This window comes from Rattus norvegicus, chromosome 12 (assembly GCF_021556685.1).
Source record: "Rattus norvegicus strain SHRSP/BbbUtx chromosome 12, alternate assembly SHRSP_T2T, whole genome shotgun sequence".
NCBI classification, from domain to species: domain Eukaryota; kingdom Metazoa; phylum Chordata; class Mammalia; order Rodentia; family Muridae; genus Rattus; species Rattus norvegicus.
Genome location: NC_141545.1, coordinates 18,501,168 through 18,520,384, shown reverse-complemented (window position 1 = coordinate 18,520,384; position 19,217 = coordinate 18,501,168). Strand labels below are relative to the sequence as shown.

Here is a 19,217-nt window from a genome sequence, read left to right as displayed (position 1 = left end):
TGAAAATTAACCCTCAAGGAAGTGGAAGAAGTCAAGCTGACAGTATTGGTATAAGTTTATAATCCCAGCACTCAGAACCTGAGGCCGGAGGGTCAAAAGGTCGAAGACAGGCCTGGCAAGAAGGCTTGACAGGAGGGGTTGGGGATTTAGCTCAGTGGTAGAGCGCTTGCCTAACAAGTGCAAAGCCCTGGGTTCGGTCCTCAGCTCCGGGGGTGGGGGGGGCCAGGCTTGGCAGGGAAATGTGTTTGCTGAAAAGCCTGAAGTTGTGAGGGGCAACCCCGGGATCAGAGAGGGGGAGGCATAACACAGTCCCCAAAACATACACACACCTGTACTTCATGCTCATACACATACAGAACTGTAGAGACTGAAAGAAAATGAGAATGACTCAAAAGAGAGAAAAACAAAAGGAGCCTCCCACAAAAATTAACGAATTTTACTGCGTGTGATGCGTGTGCACACGGGTAGGTGTGAGTTCATACGTGTGTGCATCCTTGATCTCTCTCCACTCCACATATTGAGGCAAGATCTCTCGATGGAACCCAGATCTCACTGATTCAGCTAATCGAGCTAAGCGTCTTGCTCAGGGATCCCAGGTCTGTCTCCCACATGTTGGGATGATATGGAGACACGTTCTCCTGGCATTTACATGGGTGCTGGGTACCTGAATTCCAGTCTTCACACTTGCACAGAAATTGCATTACCCAGTGAGCCATCTCCTCAGCCCCCAGATTTAGGAATTCCAATGTAGTGAACTTATCAAGTAATACCGGAAGTTCAATACAGAAAGCAAATGTAGCTCGGCACAGAGGCACACATCTTTAATCTCAGGACTTGGGAGGCAGAGGTAAGTAGATCTCTGTGAATTTGAAGTCAGCCTGGTCTACAGAGCCTAGTTCCAGGATAGTGAGAGCAACACAGAGATTCTGTCTCAAGAAACAAAAAAAACAAAAAACAAAATTTCCAATGTGGATCTTATACCCAGCTCAACTATCTCTACATAAAGGTAGACTAAACAGATGGTAACACAAAGAACTTGATAAACTTATCATCTGTGGAGTCTTTCTCAGAAAACCATGAGAGGCTGGGGCATGGCTCAGCTGGCATTGTGCCTGCCATGAATGCACAAATCCCTGGTTCCATTCCAGGTACTGTATCAGTTTGGTGAGATGGCATATGCACCCAGCACTTGGGAGCTGGAGGTAGGAGGGGTCAGAAGTTCAAAGTCTTTGTAGAAGGTTTGAATCTAGCCTGGGCCACAGGATCCCACATCTCTAAGCAAACAAGCTACTGAAAGATCTGTTAAGATGACGAGATGAACCATGAGGGAGACAGAATGCTTCACAGAAAGACACCCCCCCTCTAAAACTCCAAGAGGCCCCCTAAGGCAGCTTAGGGGAGCACCCAGCCCTTCATGGGACTGAAAGACAAAGTCTCAGAATGCCAGACTCCTACACAAACTTTTACTGTAGCAACATGATTTCTGGGGATTGATCATTGATTTACAGATGGGAAAAGAAGTATCTTCTTAGCTCAATCGTGGCTTAGACCATACTGCACACCTGTCGCTTAGTGGTATAGTCTCCTGGTGTGTAAAATGTGAGATTGCCAAGAGGAGTGTCCTGTTGGGCCTTTTAGTCCAACCAACACCCACATCCCCAGGCAGGGTGATTTTTGGAATGACTGAGGCTTGAACTGCTAAAGTGTCTGCTTCATCTGTCTGTTCCGACATCCCTACTAATCTATACTCGTTTATGTATATGTGTGTGCCCCTGCATGAGTTCTTGTTCCATGTGTATGCAGAAGCCCGTGGAGGCCAGAAGATGGCATTGGCTCCTCCAAATTGGTGTTTTGGACATTTGGGACTTGCCAAGTGGATGCTGAGAACCCACTTTGGTGGCCATCTCTACAGCCCCATAACTATTTTTTCTTTTGGCTTTAAAATATGCATTTGTTTATTTGTAGACATATTGTAGTGATGTAGAGCTGGGCCTAGAGAGCGGCCCTATTAGAGGGTGTGGCCCTGTTGAAGTGGGTGTGGTCACTGTGAGTGTGGGCTTTAAGACCCTCATCCTAGCTGCCTGGAAGTCAGTCTTCCACTAGCAGCCTTCAGATGAAGATGTAGAACTCTCGGCTCCTCCTGCCCCATGCCTGCCTGGATGCTGCCATGTTCCTGCCTCGGTGACAATGGACTGAACCTCTGAACCTGTAAGCCAGCCCCAATTAAATGTTGTCCTGATAAGACTTGCCTTGGTCACGGTGTCTGTTCACAACGGTAAGACAGCGCATGTCTGTGAATGCTTGAGCATGCGCGTGTGTGCAGAGGCTGGGCAGAGGGCATCAGGTATCCTCCACTCTCCCTTTCAACCTAGTCAGGCTCACTCCCTGAAACCAGAGGCTCACATTTTCTGTTAGGCTAAAAGGCAGCGAGACCTCGCCAAACCTCCTCTGTTTCCACACCCTGCACAGCAGAGTTTCAGGTGAGCATAGAAGATGCAGAAGAAGCTTGTTGCACAGGGAGGCTGGCACCTGTACTCTCTGACTGCCATGACTTGGCAGCAAGCATTCCTAGCTTCTGTCTGCTTGTCTTTTCAGTGTGGTTAACAGCATCCCAGCCTTCCCATGTGTGGACTACTCCAGGCCCAGCTGTTGGGGCTACCATGGGGGTGGACACCTTCAGACGTGCAGATACACCTAATGGCAGTAGCTTGTCACTGGGGAGCATCCTTTTGGAAGGCTGTATCTGGTGTGTGGCCTCCCCACACTCCCTGCTTCCTGCTTATCATAAGGTGAACATGATCTTTATATTGTACTTCAGATTATCAAAATATCACAATCAGCCCACGACTGTACAGCCATGCGGCCACACAACGATCCACTTCATAGACCCAGAATCAGCAGACACAAGGACCTGAACGGCAATACGCCTGCTGAGACTGCAAGCCAAAACAGGTCCACCATGATACAGTATCCATGGAGAGGGGAAGCCAGCCTCATTCCTTAGCAGGACTTTAATGGGCCCAGCCCAGTGGACTCAACTGTAGTAGCCTCAAGGAAACCTCATGAGCCAAGTCAGTCACCCCCTGACGGGAGAGAGAAAGCAGGAGAATAAGCCATTTTCTGGTGATAGGCGTGAAGCCTTCTCAGGAAGCTGGTATGTAGCCAGCCAGCCAGAGACCAAGCCCCGGAGTCCTGCTGACTTCATCGGAATAGTTCAGGTCGAGCCATACTATGAAGTCCTCCCTGGAATTTATTTATGCAAACCAGCAACAGTGTCGGCTGGTCTAAGCCAGCTGGGAGCTGGCTTCGTTGACAGGATGAACTGATGAAGACTTACTAGGAGCTGAGCGAGCTCGGGAGGAGAGGTGTCTCACCTCGGACCACCGTGCCTGGATAAAGGCAGCGATATTGTTGGCTCCAGTAGGCGGCGATCCTGGTCCCCTGGGGCAAGAAGCGTGTAGAGGCCGGCCTCACGTCTATAATCTAGCAGAGGACAGATGGAGGGTCAGAAGGTGACTGGGAAGGAGGCGATCAAGAGCAGAGCTCCAGCCATTGCCTTGGAGCCCCTCCCCTCCCCCACTCACCGCCTCCTGAAGTAGTTGCTCCAGGCAGTAGATGTGGGGACGGTTCCCACGCTCACCTTCCACCACCACACGGTATCTGCAGAGACAGTGACAAGTATACAATAGGGCAGTGGCCTGAGAGTCCCGGTCCAGAAAGGGAACCTCCCCAGCGCAGCACTGCCAGCTCTGTGGCCTGGTACACGGGACTTAGCTTTTGGTTCAGACTTAGCTATATCAACATGGATTTGCACTGGGTGTTTTACATACGTGTATACAGTAATCTAGATAGTATAACGTGTTATGTCATACATGATCAGCCACACAATTGTGCAGCCATGACATGTTCTACTTCATAGACCTAGAATCAACAGACCCAGGTTATATATATATATATATATATATATACAGTACATAGTAAATATGTAATATATAACATGTAAGTATATGTTATATGTTAATATGGACTGTGTTCTCACTCTTCCTGTGTCCAACTTCCTCATTTATATAATTCAGGGGTTAAGAGTGCGTGCCCAGATAGGACCCGCCCCTCATTCCAAAGGAGGGCCATACATCTCACCACTTCCTGCCCAGGGGCAACTCGCAACTACTGGCCCCAGAGGCTCCCCAGAACCCCTGACATTGCTGCTCACCACCTCAGAGAGGGTGAGGAGCAACCTGCCCAGGGGGGTGGGGGTGGGGGGCAGGAACAGAAGCAGGCGTGGGTGTGGGAGCTAAGCCAGCAAGCCCCAGGGCAAGCACTCACATGTCAGGTGAGTGCACGGTCTGCACGTGGCCCGCGTACAGCAGCTTGTCGTCCATAGGAATGAGAACCCGCAGGCCATCCTTCAGCTCCTCCTTGTCAATGATGCAGGAGCGGGGGGCTGCAGAGAGAGGTAGGCAGGGAAGCCCCCGCAGAGTCAGAGGATGTCTAGGGGAGACCACCCCAGGCCTTCCTGGTGACTCCGCAAGGACCCTCTAGGAAAATGAAGGCTGTGGGGTGTCCGGATAGAGGAGTGTGTGTGTGTGTGTGTGTGTGTGTGTGTGTGTCTGTCTGTCTGTCTGTCTGTCTGTCTGTCTCCATATTGTCTCCAACTGGGTCCCAACTGCACACGGGATGGGGGATGGGCAGCCCCCTCTTCCCAGTCTTTATAGACAAGTAGGAAGGTCTCAGGTGAGTGAAAGGCCAGGAGTAACAAACTTTTCCATCCCATAGATGAATATTCTCAAGATCCTGGGCCGTGAAGACGCCTAATGGATGTTGAAGGTACCTGCTTCAACACTGCCCAACCACTTTGCCATGTCCCTAGATGGGTATTCTTTCCCCAGCCCCACAGAGAATACCCATACCCATCTCTCTTTTTTCTTCTTCATAAGAGTTTAGGTTTGGTCCCTGTCAGTCACAAACATGAAAAAGACCTCAGCTGGGGCTGGTGATGGCGGCCTGTCATCCCTATGACACAAGACAGCAAGACCGAGGCTCATGGCCAGCCTGATCTACATAGGGAGCTCAAGGCAACTTAGTGAAATTCAATATTGAAATTCAATATTGAAAAGTTAGAAAGAAGGATGAGGGCGTGGCTCAGTGGTAGAGCCCCTGCCTAGAATCCCCCAGTGAGGGGCTGGGGGTGTCTCTACAGTAGAGAACATCTGCCTAGAATCCAAGAATAAAGGGCCCAAAAATACTTGTTTCGAATGTCTGGAGATGTGGCTCAGCCTGTGTGAAGATCAAAATAGATAGATAGACAGACTGACAATAAGTAAATAACAGGTTCATGAATCAAGCAGCTCTGGAGTCTGGTAGTGGAAGAAAAGGCCCCTTCTCCACTCTACCATGCACTCAGCCATATTCACAGGCAGAGGGAGTACTGTACACTTTACAGATGCTTTGACCAGCAGAGAACAGAACGTTTGCTCTGCACACTCAGAGACCTCCTGGGTCTCAGTCAAGCCCAGAGGCCCTAGGGACCACTCTTATCCTTGTACTGACACTTGGGGCAGAGTGCTGTGGCTTGGACCCTCATACCCCGCCCCACGAGAGCACGCCTGCTGGGGTCAGCACTGCTCTCCAGACACACACGTGAGGATGCCGTGGGCGGCACCACTACAAGAATGACTAGGACCACCTCTCCCCCCTCCCCAAGCAGGGCTTGCCTAGCTCTTCTTCCAACCCGCTCCTCACAGTTCATACCGACCATCCCTCCTCCAACCTCCACAGGACGTCATTCCCTAACATCAGTCCTTACCTCTTTCTGCTCACGTGACCCGTCACCCCACCCATCTGTTCTCCCAACTAACCCCGCATGTGCTAAGTTGTCCCTGCCCCATGTTGTCCCAGCTGTAGCTAGGGCTTCCTGCCAGCAGCTTCCTGGGTGTCTCCCTGCCTCGGCACAGACCGCCGGGCTTACGTTACGATGCACTGACCCCCTTGCTTTGAAGACTGGCCCCAAAATCTGCATCTCGCTGGCCTGACCCACCCCTCTTCATCCCCCTTCACTACAGACTGGCTAGGCTGGAGCTGAGCTGTCCCCACCTCAGGACCTCACCCTCGGCTGATATCTAAATACTTCTGGGAACCCCTGACACCTCTCAGGACATTCACCTGGAGTCAAAGGTCTCTCTGTGGCCCCACCACGAGGCAGGTGCTCATCCTCAGAGAAGCTCGAGTCCTGGTTGGGTTCGAAGTCTTCCTCCGCCGCCATACACTCCATCAGCTTACTCACGGCACCCCCTTTTCCACGGTTCTGGGGAGAACACACACACACACACACACACACACAAACTGATGGCTTTGCACGAGGCACAGGCCATCCTGTCATGCTGGGAACATTCCTGAGAAATCCGGGGCCATGATCAATGTTCAGAGGCACCGGCCTTGCGCACTGCAGCCCAGGCCTTGTCTACCTAGCACGGTATCTGGTACTCAGTGCTCAGTACTCTCCCTGTGTTAGCATAGCAGACACCTTGGCCTCCATCTTGGAGAAACCGGCTTCTAGCCACAGAGAATGAAGCTGAGGGGAAACAGGGCTAGGCGAGTCGCTGACGGCTTACCCAGGTACAGCATGGCCCTCTGTCAATACACAGAAGCCTTAGAACCCACAGGGGAAGGCCTGCTGAGGAGCAGGTCTTTAGGTTCCAGTGGCCCCTGGGTTGCCAATAAGGTTGGAGTCTCGACTGAGAATGGAGCTTGTCACAGCCACATCCAGTGCGTGCTGGGGTGGGACAATGATGACAGTGGACGAGGGGCACTCATTGCATCACACCTGCAACTGGGCCCCAGTGCAGCCTGGATTTAAGTCCCTCTGGCACACTCACCTCCTTCTTTGCTTCTTTCCCTCTGGCCTTGGCCTTGCTACGTTTGGCAGTCGCCAGGGCCCCTGGGTGGGGTGCCCTGGAGTCAGGCAGGGTGGACACACGGGGAGATGGCAGTGTGGCTGCTGACCCAGCCTCTTTCCCTCTCTTCTTCTAGAGGAGAAAGCAAAAGGTAGGGCGTTGTCATAGGGCATGGAGGACATAGGCCACTCCGGGCAAGGAGGTAGGTGGGGTGTAGGAAACACAGCTCATTGAAGGGATTAGAAAATCCAGACTCGTTAAACCGAAGGCCTTTTCTTCAAGGGAAGAAAATGACTGACGCCCTTTCACCGGAAGGCTGGGGTGCTTGCTGTTTAACAACCTGTGATCCTTTGCTATGCGGTAGAGCCGGCCTTCCTGGATCCCCTAATATCCTGGGCATTTTCAGCCCCTTATCCTGAGCTGTGTCTCAGTGAATGGAGCCCGTCCTTAGGAGAGAGTTCCAGGTACTTCCCACCCTCCATCAATTCAACCATCCATTTGCCGTTCCGAGTCCTTCCTCCCTAGGCCCCAGCCCTGACTGTTTATCAGACACAGAACTGTGACTTAAAGGTCACAGGCGCTTTGCTCCTTTGCAAGGGGGCTTAGATGTATCTGGGCCTGAAGCTTTGCTGTGATAACGGTCACGTGGCCATCACTTTCCAAAGTTGTACTGTGATTAAACGTGGAAGAGAAATAACCCGTGAGGTCAGACTCAAGAGTTTCAACCCAGGATCTGCTAAAATGGGGCTGCCCTGAGCTTCATTCTCCACCTCCCACGGATTGCGTCCCTGCCTTGCAAGGTCCCTGACAGCAAGGCCCCTCCCACACCCCTGGGACCCTCACCATGCCATGCCTGAGACAGGGCTGAGACTCCTCTCTCTATATACAAGTGTTCTAGGTTTTATCACAAATTATTATTTTATTAGGTTTTTGTATTTATTTATTATAGGGGGGCATGCTTTTGCATGTGAAGACTAGAGAATACCTGGCCGGAATCATCAGTTCTCTCCTTTCACAATGTAGGTTCCAGGGACTGAACTCAGGACATCAGTCATACGGCTTGGGAGCTACGCCTTTTCACACTGAGCCATCTTGCCAGCCGTCACGACTGACTTCTGTCATTATCATATAATTTATTGTACCAACAAATTAAAAAAGTGCTGAAATGTGAGTTTCTGCAACAACTCTCCTAGTGGCAGCCAGCATATCTTTACAGAGCTTTCCGGAAATACATATAACCAGGTGACTATGCAGAAACATTTACGGGTGGCCTTGGGTTTGTGATATTAGCAATGTTTATTCATAAACTCAAGAGCTTTGGGCATGTTAGGCAGGGGCTTTACTGCTAAGCCACACCCCAGCCCGTCACTGGGGGATTCTAGGCAGGGCTCTACCACTGAGCCACGCCCCCAGCCCCTCACTGGGGGATTCTAGGCAGGGGCTCTACCACTGAGCCACGCCCCCAGCCCCTCACTGGGGGATTCTAGGCAGGGGCTCTACCACTGAGCCACGCCCCCAGCCCCTCACTGGGAGATTCTAGGCAGGGGCTCTACCACTGAGCCATGCCCCAGCCCCTCACTGGGGGATTCTAGGCAGGGGCTCTACCACTGAGCCACGCCCCCAGCCCCTCACTGGGGGATTCTTAGCCTGAGGGCTATAGACAAGCACTCTATATTTTGTTTTGTTTAACACAGATTCACTGAGGTCTTACAAAGAGTGTCTCCTCTGTGCATCACTGGCAGGCACAAGGCTCTGTTTTGCTGAGGGCTACCCTACAGCACAGAGGGACCAGCTTTGTTGTGTTACTCATTCAAATGCTATCAAAACCCAAGAAGAACAACAATAAGACCTTACCAACGAGTTCTAGCAGCCATACTCCCGGAAGGGCATTTAAAATGGCTTAGCTGTTGCTCAGCCACTTGTAGCTGTGTGTGAGCCTCCCCAGAAGTCTGCAGTGAAGCAGCCTCTTCTCAGGCATCTCAATATAGAGACCAGGGCGCTCCACCCTGCAGGTGGGGTGAGAACTGACCAATGTCTCACAGGCAGGGACATCCAAACGCAGAACTGGAAATAACCTAGGTGTCCAGCGAACTGTCACAGGGGGTGGCACCCACGTGTGCTATTAACCCATGCCTCTGCTGGCTAGGTAACCAGTACACTGAAACCGCTTCAGACCTGAAGACTACAACACACACGTGGCTGTGATAGAAGAATCAGAAGTTCAAGGCCAGCCTGAGCTACAGGAGACCCCCGTCTAAAAACCCATACTAGAGCTGGTGAGTGGGCTCAGTATGTAAATAGTAAGGCTTTTCATAGAAGCCTGGTGGTTTGATTGCCAGAACCCACATAAGGGTGAAAGGAGAGAACTAAGCACACACAGTTGTCCTCTGACCTCTACACATGTGCCAAGACACACACAGCCTCAGCTACACACACACACACACACACACACACACACACACACACACACACACACACACACAGAGCACAGCACAAATCAAATCAAATATGTGCTGGGGCTAGAGAGAAGAGTCACCAAACCCCAGAAACCTTTTCTCTTTACAAGTCGTGTTGGATATTTGGTCATAGTTACGTAACACGGGGTTCTGGGGATTTATTCACATTTTAAACCATTATTCTTTTTTTTTTTTTTTTTTTTTCGGAGCTGGGGACCGAACCCATGGTCTTGCGCTTGCTAGGCAAGCGCTCTACCACTGAGCTAAATCCCCAACCCCTAAACCATTATTCTTATGGGATGAGTAAAAGATTAAGATTCTCTGACAGGAACAGGAAGAGGAAGCAAGGTTCCTCACGGACACCAAACATGGTGGAACCTTCTATGGGCACGCTGCTAACATCAAAGCTACACCCCAAGGTTGGAGACCGGGGGACCTACGCTGAGCTCTTACCTTCCTGGGGTCCTTCCTGTCCTTGGCTCGGCCGGTGTCCTTTCGTGGGCTTGGGGCACCTCCCCTGCCACAGCGGCTAGGCTTGGTTGCCGGCGCAGCGTTGCTGGGTGCTTGGACTGCAGCAGAAGCATCGTGTAAGAAGATGCGCTCGCTCCTGCGTCGAGTCCACAGGTCATCATCACTGGCCTCTGGCCCCGCCTCAAAGCCAGGTTCCTTGGAGCCGCGTATCTTCCGGGCTTTGCGTCCCTTCTCTGAGGCCAGCTTGGCCTTGTCTGGGCTGGTGGGACCAGAGGCCCGGGTGCCAGGGACGGGTGCAGCCAGAGACTGGCCTGGCTCCCCAGCCCCTTTCTTGGGTCGCAGCAGCCCAGCAGGTGACTGCTTGGGAACCTTCACTTCGCTCTCCGAGTCCGTGTACTCGAACTCCGTGCCTGGATGTGAGGAGGAGGAGGGAGGGGCTGGTGGGTAGGGACTCCACAGTCTTCTTTTCTTATCCACCTGGCCCTGCAAGGCCAGAAATCCACAGACCCATTCCACCCAGGGACGTACTCTCTCCTGTTTACCAGGAGGAGGTAAACTGAGGCTCAGAGAAGGACAAGGATTCACCCAAGTCCCCTATCCCCTACCCCATGGCTGTCAAGAACACTACTAAAAGATGTAGGCCTCAGGCCTACACTGCCACTCAGGAAACCCCAGAATCTAGGCAGGTTGGGACAAGGGCTGCACAGGGAGGCGGTGGGGAAAGCCCCAAGAAAGCCCCAAGCCTGAGGCCTGTCTTCCTACTTCCTGACAGACTCCCTTCCTGCTCTTGGGGTCCTTAACCACCCAGGCCCACTCCCTGCTAAGAGGCTCCTCAGAATTTCCTTCCTCTTTTCATCCCCATAACAGGGACCCTCTTTCTATGTCCTGGATCTCTGAGACACACTACTAGACTTCAAGGCCACTATCTCTCCTCCTCCTTCTACCTTTCCTCATCTTCAAGTTGTGGCTCACTGTTCCCTCAGCCTAGGGTACAATCACCTCGACAGGAAAACACAGGTATGCTACAACCGACCTGATCCCCCAGGGTGTTCCCTCACAGTCCCCCTGCCACCATCACAGGAATCCTTCCCCACACTTCTAGCCTCTCTACCCACACGGTCTGCCCATCTAGTCTGCCCTGGCTTAAAAACAGCTGAGTTCTCTTGAGGTCTCTCCTGCCTCCAAAGCTCACATTAAGCACAGAGACAGCAGCCAGGGCACAGCCTTCAGTAGACTCAGTCAGTGCCATGTTCCTCAGAAACAAAGACAGAAAGGTCGGTCTATTAATCTATTGGCCCACAGACCAGATAGCCTGTTGGGCTTGCAGTCCCCTAGACGGCCAGCAACCCCTGAAAGAGGACCTGGGGGCCCAATCCCAGCCCTACAGACTCTCTGGCAAGAGGCAGCCTGTTCACAGGGGCCCCCATGGGAGGCCCTCTCAGAGGCAACTATTGAGGCAGGGTGGGGGGTGGGGGTGGGTCGGGGGATGGGAAACCTGGTGAAAGAGTCCCTTCAAAGCTTAACGATCTTATTAATGAACTTGTTAATTAGCTTCCCCCTGAGGAAATGTGTGGGGTTGAGGGCTGGAAGTGGGGGGGGGGCACTCTTGTACATGAGGAAGGTTCAGGCCATACAGTCAGGCTTGAGAGTTGAGCTTTTGGGGCTCTGGGGGTTGGCACAATAAAGAGTTGCTTGCCCAGCCATACATGAAGCCCTGGGTTCCATCACCAGCACTGAATTGGTGGTACATGTGTGTGATCTCAGCACTCAGGAGGCAGAGGCAAGAGGATCAGAAGTGCAAGGTCCTCCTCGGTGTGTGGTCCCTTGTGGAAACACTATACCATCTGCACGGAGCAGGTACAGGAAGCTGATTGAGACCTGGAAGAAGAGAGAGCTCTTGGAAGAGAACCATGCAGCTACAAGGAGCAGGTGTCAGTCTTGCACCCCCTACACAGGAATTTGGGGCAAGGTTTGGGGCACATGTGCAAAAGAAATGAACCCTGATCTCAGAAACCAGAAAAGAGAAACAAAAAAAAAAAAAAAAAAAAGAGCAAAAGAAAGGCTATTCCAAACTGTCTAGCCATACCTGTGAGTAAGCCTTGAGTTCAACCACCCAGAGAACTGCAGTACTGGAAATAAATTTGCTAAAGAGACTTAGGTCTGAATGGGTCTGATTAAGACAAGTCCTGGCAGGTCAATTCAGTTGTGATTCGAACTTCTGAGGAGAGAGTCTCAATGAAGGATTGTGTAGGTCAGGTTGGCCTGTGGGCACGTCTGTAGGGGACAGTCTTTATTGAGGTTATCTGAGATAGGAGCTGCAGCCTACTGTGGGCAGCATCATTCTCTAGGCAGGAGAAAGTAAGCTGAGCACCAAAGCTCACACACTCATTTCCTCCCTGCTTTCTTGACTGTGGTTGAAATGTGGTCAGTCGTTTGAAGTTCCTGCTACCTTGACAGACTGTAAGCTATGAGCTAAAATAAATGTTCTCTCCTTGTCTTTTATCAGGATAGTTTATCGCAGCAACAGAAACATAACTAGGGCAGCCGGTAAGATGCTTGGTGCTTAAGAGCATGTACCATTCTTGTAGAGGACCCAAGTTAAGTTCCCAGGATCCTCATGGGAGAGTCACCTTAACTCCAGCTCCTGACAACATCTCTGACCTCTGTGCACAGCACAGTACTCAAGTGCACATACTCTCTCTCATACACACACACATACATATACACAATTTAAAAAAAAATCTTTAAGAACAAAAAGGAAAAAGTTTATTAGTTCCTCAAAGGGCTAAACAAACTTCCCAAATTGCCCAACAATTCAAGTACAGAAGAATTAAAACATTTACACACACACACACACACACACACACACACATACACACACACACACATAAAAGGAGGGGGGGAGAACCAGTACACACAGTTGAAAGTAGCATTAGCTTTTGTAAAAGCCTAAAATTGGAAGCAACTCAAATATGCATCCACTAGCAAGTAGATTGGTTCAGAGCTGTACCACATAGCTATATAAAAACATGGTGTCCTAGCAACTGTTGCTATGATGAACTTCAAAATAAAAATGAAAGATGCCAAACACACAGGGCTACACACTACAGGACCCACCTCACTCTACATATCGTCAAAAATAGGTAGATACAAAAAGAAGGAAGAAACAGTTGGCTAGAAGTAAGGGATCTATTTATTTAATTGCTTGGAGGAAGGGCCGAAGGGAGACAGGTGGATGCATGGTACATGTATGGTGATCTCTTCCTCCTCCATGCACTGTGACATACATGTCCATTAAACACATCACCCACACGATCATAATACATTTTTTTTAAGTTGAAAAAAGAAAACTAGAAGGAGGGCTGGAGAGATGGCTCAGCGGTGAAGAGCACTGACTGCTCTTCCAGAGGTCCTGAGTTCAAATCCCAGCAAACACATGGTGGCTCACAACCATCTGTAATGAGATCTGATGCCCTCTTCTGGTGTGTCTGAGGACAGCTACCGTGTACTTATATATAATAAATAAATAAATCTTAAAAAAAAAAAAAAGAAAAAGAAAACCAGAATGACTATGGAGTATCAGATAAAAGTGGATTTTAGGAAAAAAAACATAATCCTAGAGAGGAGAAAGGAATAGTTTTTAACAGTGAATCAAGAGAATAACAAAATAACCAAAAACTTGTACGCCCTCAATAACAGAGCTACAAACACATAAAGCAAAAAACTGGCCCTGGGTTCGGTCCCCAGCTCTGGGGGGGGAAAGAAAAAACTGACAAAACTAAATGAAGCAATCGTGAATTGTGCAAATTATAGTTGCAGATCCTAACACTTATCTCTAGCACAAAGGAAAGTGTAACTATGAACCATAGAGAACCGCATGGGCGTGACTAATGGTTAATATCAGTACATATTACGTGCTTGTATCCTAGGAAGTGCCACGGAGCTCCGCGTTAATTTCCTTTTTCATTCAAATTACTGAATGTACTTTCCAACTAGAAGTGGAATCCAAGCAGAGATCTACAAGATGACCAGGCAGCTGCCCTCAAATGTCTGGAGAATAAATAACTTTCTGAGTCACCGTCGGATCAAAGCGGAAATCACAAGAGAAACTCAGAACGGCTCCTGAATAATGAGAATCCGACAAGCATTAAAATGTGAGAGGCGCAACTGAAGCTGAGCTTTCAGAGCGGTTTGTATCTTTGAACAATGTTTCTATTGGGAAAGAATAAGGTCTCAAATCGGGGATCTAAGAGGCTACCCTGAAAACCAGGAAGTGGCTGCAAATGACTGACACACCCAAAGAAATCCAAGGAAGCAAGGAACAGCAATCGATGAACCTGGGCTGGCAAGATGACTCAGAAGGAAGCTCGCCCATCGGGCCTCATGACCCGGATTCAACCCCTGGAACCTAGGCAGTGGAGAGAAACAACTCCAGAAAGATGTCTTCTGACCTCCATACAAGCAGTAAGGCAAGTACGATCCACATACATGTAAACCAACAGATGTAAAAAAAAAAAAAAAGAGACAGAATAAAGGGGGAGGGTCATTAATGAAACAGGTAAGTTCTAGCTGATCGAGGGAGAGTATGTCAGCAATAAAAGAAGAAAAATTACTACCCACCCTACAGACATTAAAAGTATGAAGTGGGGAAGGGGGACAACAGTGGCTAGACAGATGGCTTAGTGGTTAAGAGCGCTGGCTGCATCTCCAGAGGACGTGGGCTCAATTCCCAGCACCCACACGGTGGCTCACACCATCTGTAACTCCAGCTCCGTTGAATCTGATGTTTCCTTCTGGCTTCCATGGGCACCAGGCACACAGCTAATGCACATACATGCACACACATGGGCAACAGATCCACCTACATAGAAGTATAAACTGGAGCTGTAGAGGGGTATCGGCAGCTAAGAGTGCTTGCTGCTCTTGCAGAGGAGCCTGTCTGGTTCTCAGTTCATGTTGGCTCCCATGATAAGGGGCAGCCTAGTGATCTAGTAACAGGCTGTATGTCTGAAACCTCACAATGGATACCACTGAAGTATTGAGGAACTTGTGTCTCTAAACGACAGTAAGAAGTAAGTTGCCAAGGGAAACCTTTGTTAACGTTTGCCAGTGATGATTGTGACCTAACAGATGACAACAGGAGACTAAAATACCTTCTGCTATCTTCAGAGGCACCCTTAGAATCGTGCACGTGACCCACGGGCTGCACTAGAGAATGCTCTGCAAACAGTTGCCCTAGTGGCAAGGTTTCCTTCAGAAGCTAGAAGTTGCTGCTGGAGAAATCTGGATATAAAATGCCCCAAAGTGAATGGGAAGAGAGGTGGCCTACACTGGGTCTGCTTTGGAGGTTGACACACCAAACAGTAGATGACTTCGTAAATTTATCTGTGAAAATGCCTGAAGCTCTCAAGTCGGACAAGTCTGACTCAGGGTATTTTGGTAGAACTTCCAGGATTCGTACACAGAGGCAAGATCCGAGCAAACTACAAGTGAGAAAATGGAGGAGGGGTTGAAGAAGCATGAACAAACAACTAGGGGCCAGCAAGATGGCTCAAAAGAAAAGGGGGTCTGCCACCAAGCCTGGTGACCTGAGTTCTGTTCCCAGAACCTTTGACCTTGGCGTCATGTGCACACTTGGAAACACACAGGCAAAGTAAACCAGTTTTAAAAAATGCTTTAAATAGTTCATTTGAGTGGTGGTACGTATGATGAAGATATACGGCTTATGCACGTGTCAAAGAATAAATAAATGCTCATCTGTAGGGAGTGGTACGGATGCTAAGGTCCTGTTCCCCTGTTGGTTCTTGATCTATCAATAAAGATGCCAGGGGCCAATTGCTGGGCGGAAGAAAAGAGGTGGGACTTCCGAGTCCCTGCAGGCAGGCTAAGACATGCAGGAAGAGGAAGGGGGATTTTGTCCATGCTTTGGAGGGAGAAAAGGTGACCGGCTATGTGAGATCTCTGGTAGGGAGACCATGGCTGCTTCCGCAGGTGGGAGATTAGAAACACAACTAAGCAGAGGACAGTTTGGGGTTGCTGAACAAGGAGAAGGTAACTAGGACACTAAGCAAAGGTCAGATTAAGAGGTGCTGAGAATATTGGGGGAAGGGATGCTATTCACGGGAGATTAGAAGAGCCCAGCAATTGAGCCAATAAAGCAGGTTGAAACTGAGCAATGTGTGTGTCTGTGTCTTTCATCCACAGATCCAGTGTTCTCTGGGTGGGGGCTGGTAGTGTGGTCTACCCAGAACTTAGAGCAAGGTAGCAAAACCCACATATTACACTCCTCTATCAAGGTGGTAATGGTCCAAAGAATATGCCGTAATGCCTGACACTTGGAGAACAGGATGGGAACAGTCAATGCAAAAGCCTCAAGACACCAGGGCAATCGGTGGTGAATTTTAGGGAGAAAGGAAGGAGCCACGGGTAGGAGAATTGGGGATCTTTTAGGAAACTCTCCAGGAAGCTCAAAGAAGCCTGGCCCTTGTCACAGCCTCTGCCAGAAGGCTTCATGCCTACCCTGCAACCTCCACTTGAGAAAGGGACCCATACCCCAGGTTGGCCTCTGACTTGCTGTGTGTTATAGCTGAGGAGGACCTTGAACCCCTGATCCTCCTGCCTCCTGAGTGCTGGGATTGCAGGCATGCACCACTGCATCTGGTTTATGTGATGCTGGAGGTAGATATTAGAACATAGGGCTCTGGGGCCAGGCAAGCACTCTACCACCTCAGCTACATAGTACCAACCCCAGGAACCATGTCTACCCTGACAGTTGGGGAAAGAACCTCTCGACTCACCAGGGACACAGGACTCAAGGATATAATGGAAAGAAGACAGGGTCAGCTAGGTCTCCCGACCCGATGTTAAGGTCATAACCTTAGCCCACGAAGTGAACAAAAGAACAAGCCTCAGCCTGCACCCCTGACTCCTCCAGCCACCAGCTTCAGGCCATCGAGGCCACCCTTCTGCCTCACTGGACTCAGAGAACTTCTCCAGTGACCTGGACAGGAAGTCTTCCCTTCCTCTTCTTTCTGCATGCATCTCTCTCTGTCAATATGTTTTCTCTGCCTGAAGATTACTAGCCTAGAGTGGCCTCTAGTCCCCAGGCCTAGGTCAAGGTCTTCCCTGAGCTCCTAGACACCTGTGAAGTACTAGCAACTTTAATGAAGGCATGAGAGTGAAAGAAGATACTCTTTTGTGACCGGGTTTTCCAGCAGTCAGGTGATCAAAGCTCCACCCGGCTCTCCTGTCCAACACTGAGCCTCAGTCTCTTTGTGATGGGCCCACAGCATCCACTTTGCAACCACTGACACTCACCCATCAAGCTCTGCCGTTCTTCCTTCTTCCGGGCTTTCTGCTCAGCTTCCAGCTGCACCACAGACAGGGGTGGCCCCACGACAGGGCTGGGGAGAGCACTGGCCGCAAAGCGAGCCAGCAGGCCCAGCCCACTCTCCTCCAGGCTTGGCGACAGGGCCTGTTCCCCGGCACCCAGCCTATAGCTACCAATGCCTTCTTCTTCCTCATCTTCCTCTTCCTCCTCTAGCTCTTCCTCCTCCTCTTCTGAGCTGTCATCTGGCATGCGGGAAAACAAGGAACAAGTGAGAGCCCTGACCTGGGTGCACACTGCCCCCCACCTCCTCCCACCACCCACCCTGGCTCCAGTCTCTGTCTTTACCAAGGGTCGCCAGGAAGGGTCCAGAACCAGCCCACAGTCCCACCCATGGCCCAAGGCCTCTATCAGTCACCCACATGGGGCAGCCTGGGGGAGGGAGAGGGGTGGCTCTGGGTATGGGGGACGGGCTTCTGGGAGGGCAGCACCGACATGCACCTGTGCTGTAGGTGGGGGGGACAGACACACAGACGGACAAAGACAGGAGACAGCGCTCGTCATGGTCCACACATGCACGCGCACACACACGCACCCCGACATAGACATGGAGGCTGAGAAAGGAAGCAGGAAAGAGGCAGAAAAGGGAAGAGGAGGGAGGGAAGGTTGGGCTCAGGCTGGAGGATCTAGACAAGGGGCCTGCAGCGTTCTGCTCAGCCAGAGGTCAGAGGTCAGGGACTGTTGACAGAAGGTGGAATTTGATCTCTTCATGGAGACTAGGGACCCCCATAGTCTTATCCCCGAGCAGAGTAAGAACCTAGCACCCCCATGCTGGGGAGCCTCTCTGAGCCCCGGATGACCCTCCAGCCCACCAACCCAGCTAAGAGGGTCGTATTCTATGTGGCTCAGTCTGGTCTGGCACATTCCTATGGTCTAAGCACTGGGACTGAGGCAGGAGGTCTGTGAACTCAGGCCAGCCAGAGCTACAGAGTAAGACCCTATTTCAAAAAGAAAGGAGAAACAGTGCCAGCCACTGAGGTGAGCTCAGCCTGCCCTGGAGGTAGACAGACCAGCCCACTCTGCAGTAGGGAGGCCCCCTAAGGCCAAACCCTCGGGGCAGCAGTGGGGACCAGCCCTGTCTCAGCCGGGTCAGAGGTCAGTTTCACTCCAGCAACTGGCCCAGCTGGCTCAGAGGCTGACAGCCCCCTGCTAGGATGGGCCATGGGGCTGGCTCACAGAAAACAAAACTCTACCCTAGGTAAAGCAACAAAAGTCTCCACCTGATGGTGACGACACCCTAATGTACAGACTGGCGTTTGACCTTTCAAGGGAAACAGCACCAAGGAGCAAGGCAAACACCAGGGGTGATCTACCTCGAGAGCTTGTGCACTGGGGCCCGGGGAGGACTGGGAGGCTACTCTGGTCTGGGAAGCCATGTTAAGATACACACATCCTATATGTGAGGGCTGAGTGAGGCAACCAAAAACAGCCTCCTCCTGCTAAGGCCCCACACCAGGACTTGGTTAGATAAACTGGTGGTCCCACCTGTGCTGAGGGTAAAGTGTCTATGACCGGGGATCCTAGCCAGCTTGGGAGGGGAGGTGGGAATAGCTAAGGAGGGTCTGCATGGGGAGGTAGGGGGGAGAGAGGGAGAGGAGAGAGAGAGAGAAAGAGAGAGAGAGAGAGAGAGAGAGAGAGAGAGAGAGAGAGAGAGAGAGAGTAGGAGGAAGGGAGAGGAAGTTGGTTAAGAGGGTGCGAGGCGGGAGGTGTTCCCAGAGCAATGGATGAAGCAGGCTGGGGATGCCAGTGGGGCAGGCAGGGGCAGGCAGGCAGTGCGCACTTGCGATCAATCACATTGCGACGTCACATGGTTCTGTCTCCGCCCCAGTGGGCCACAGCGGCAAAGCAGGCTAAGTGTAGGCAGACTTTTTTTTTTTCCGGCAGCCTGGGTAATCTCACATCAGGGCTCCCTGGAGTTGGCCAATTTGGGTAGGGTGGGCAGGAGATGGGGAAGGTGGGATGGGGACTGGGAACTTCCCCTTTCTAAAAGCTCCCCCTCTGTCCTGGCTG

The 19,217-nt window shown here is 50.9% G+C and overlaps 1 protein-coding gene across 12 annotated transcripts in view; it reads right to left on the bottom strand.

The window, feature by feature from the left end:
• Tnrc18 (trinucleotide repeat containing 18) overlaps positions 1-19,217 on the bottom strand; it is a 95,885-nt gene that overhangs the window by 9,880 nt on the left and 66,788 nt on the right. For all 12 annotated transcript variants that reach the window (XM_087578246.1, XM_087578248.1, XM_087578249.1 and 9 more), the window contains 7 exon segments: positions 17,138-17,392; positions 9,803-10,230; positions 6,876-7,025; positions 6,163-6,304; positions 4,327-4,444; positions 3,585-3,660; positions 3,375-3,483 (listed from right to left, as the gene is read on the bottom strand). In XM_087578246.1, the coding sequence (XP_087434372.1) occupies positions 3,375-3,483; positions 3,585-3,660; positions 4,327-4,444; positions 6,163-6,304; positions 6,876-7,025; positions 9,803-10,230; positions 17,138-17,392 (1,278 nt within the window).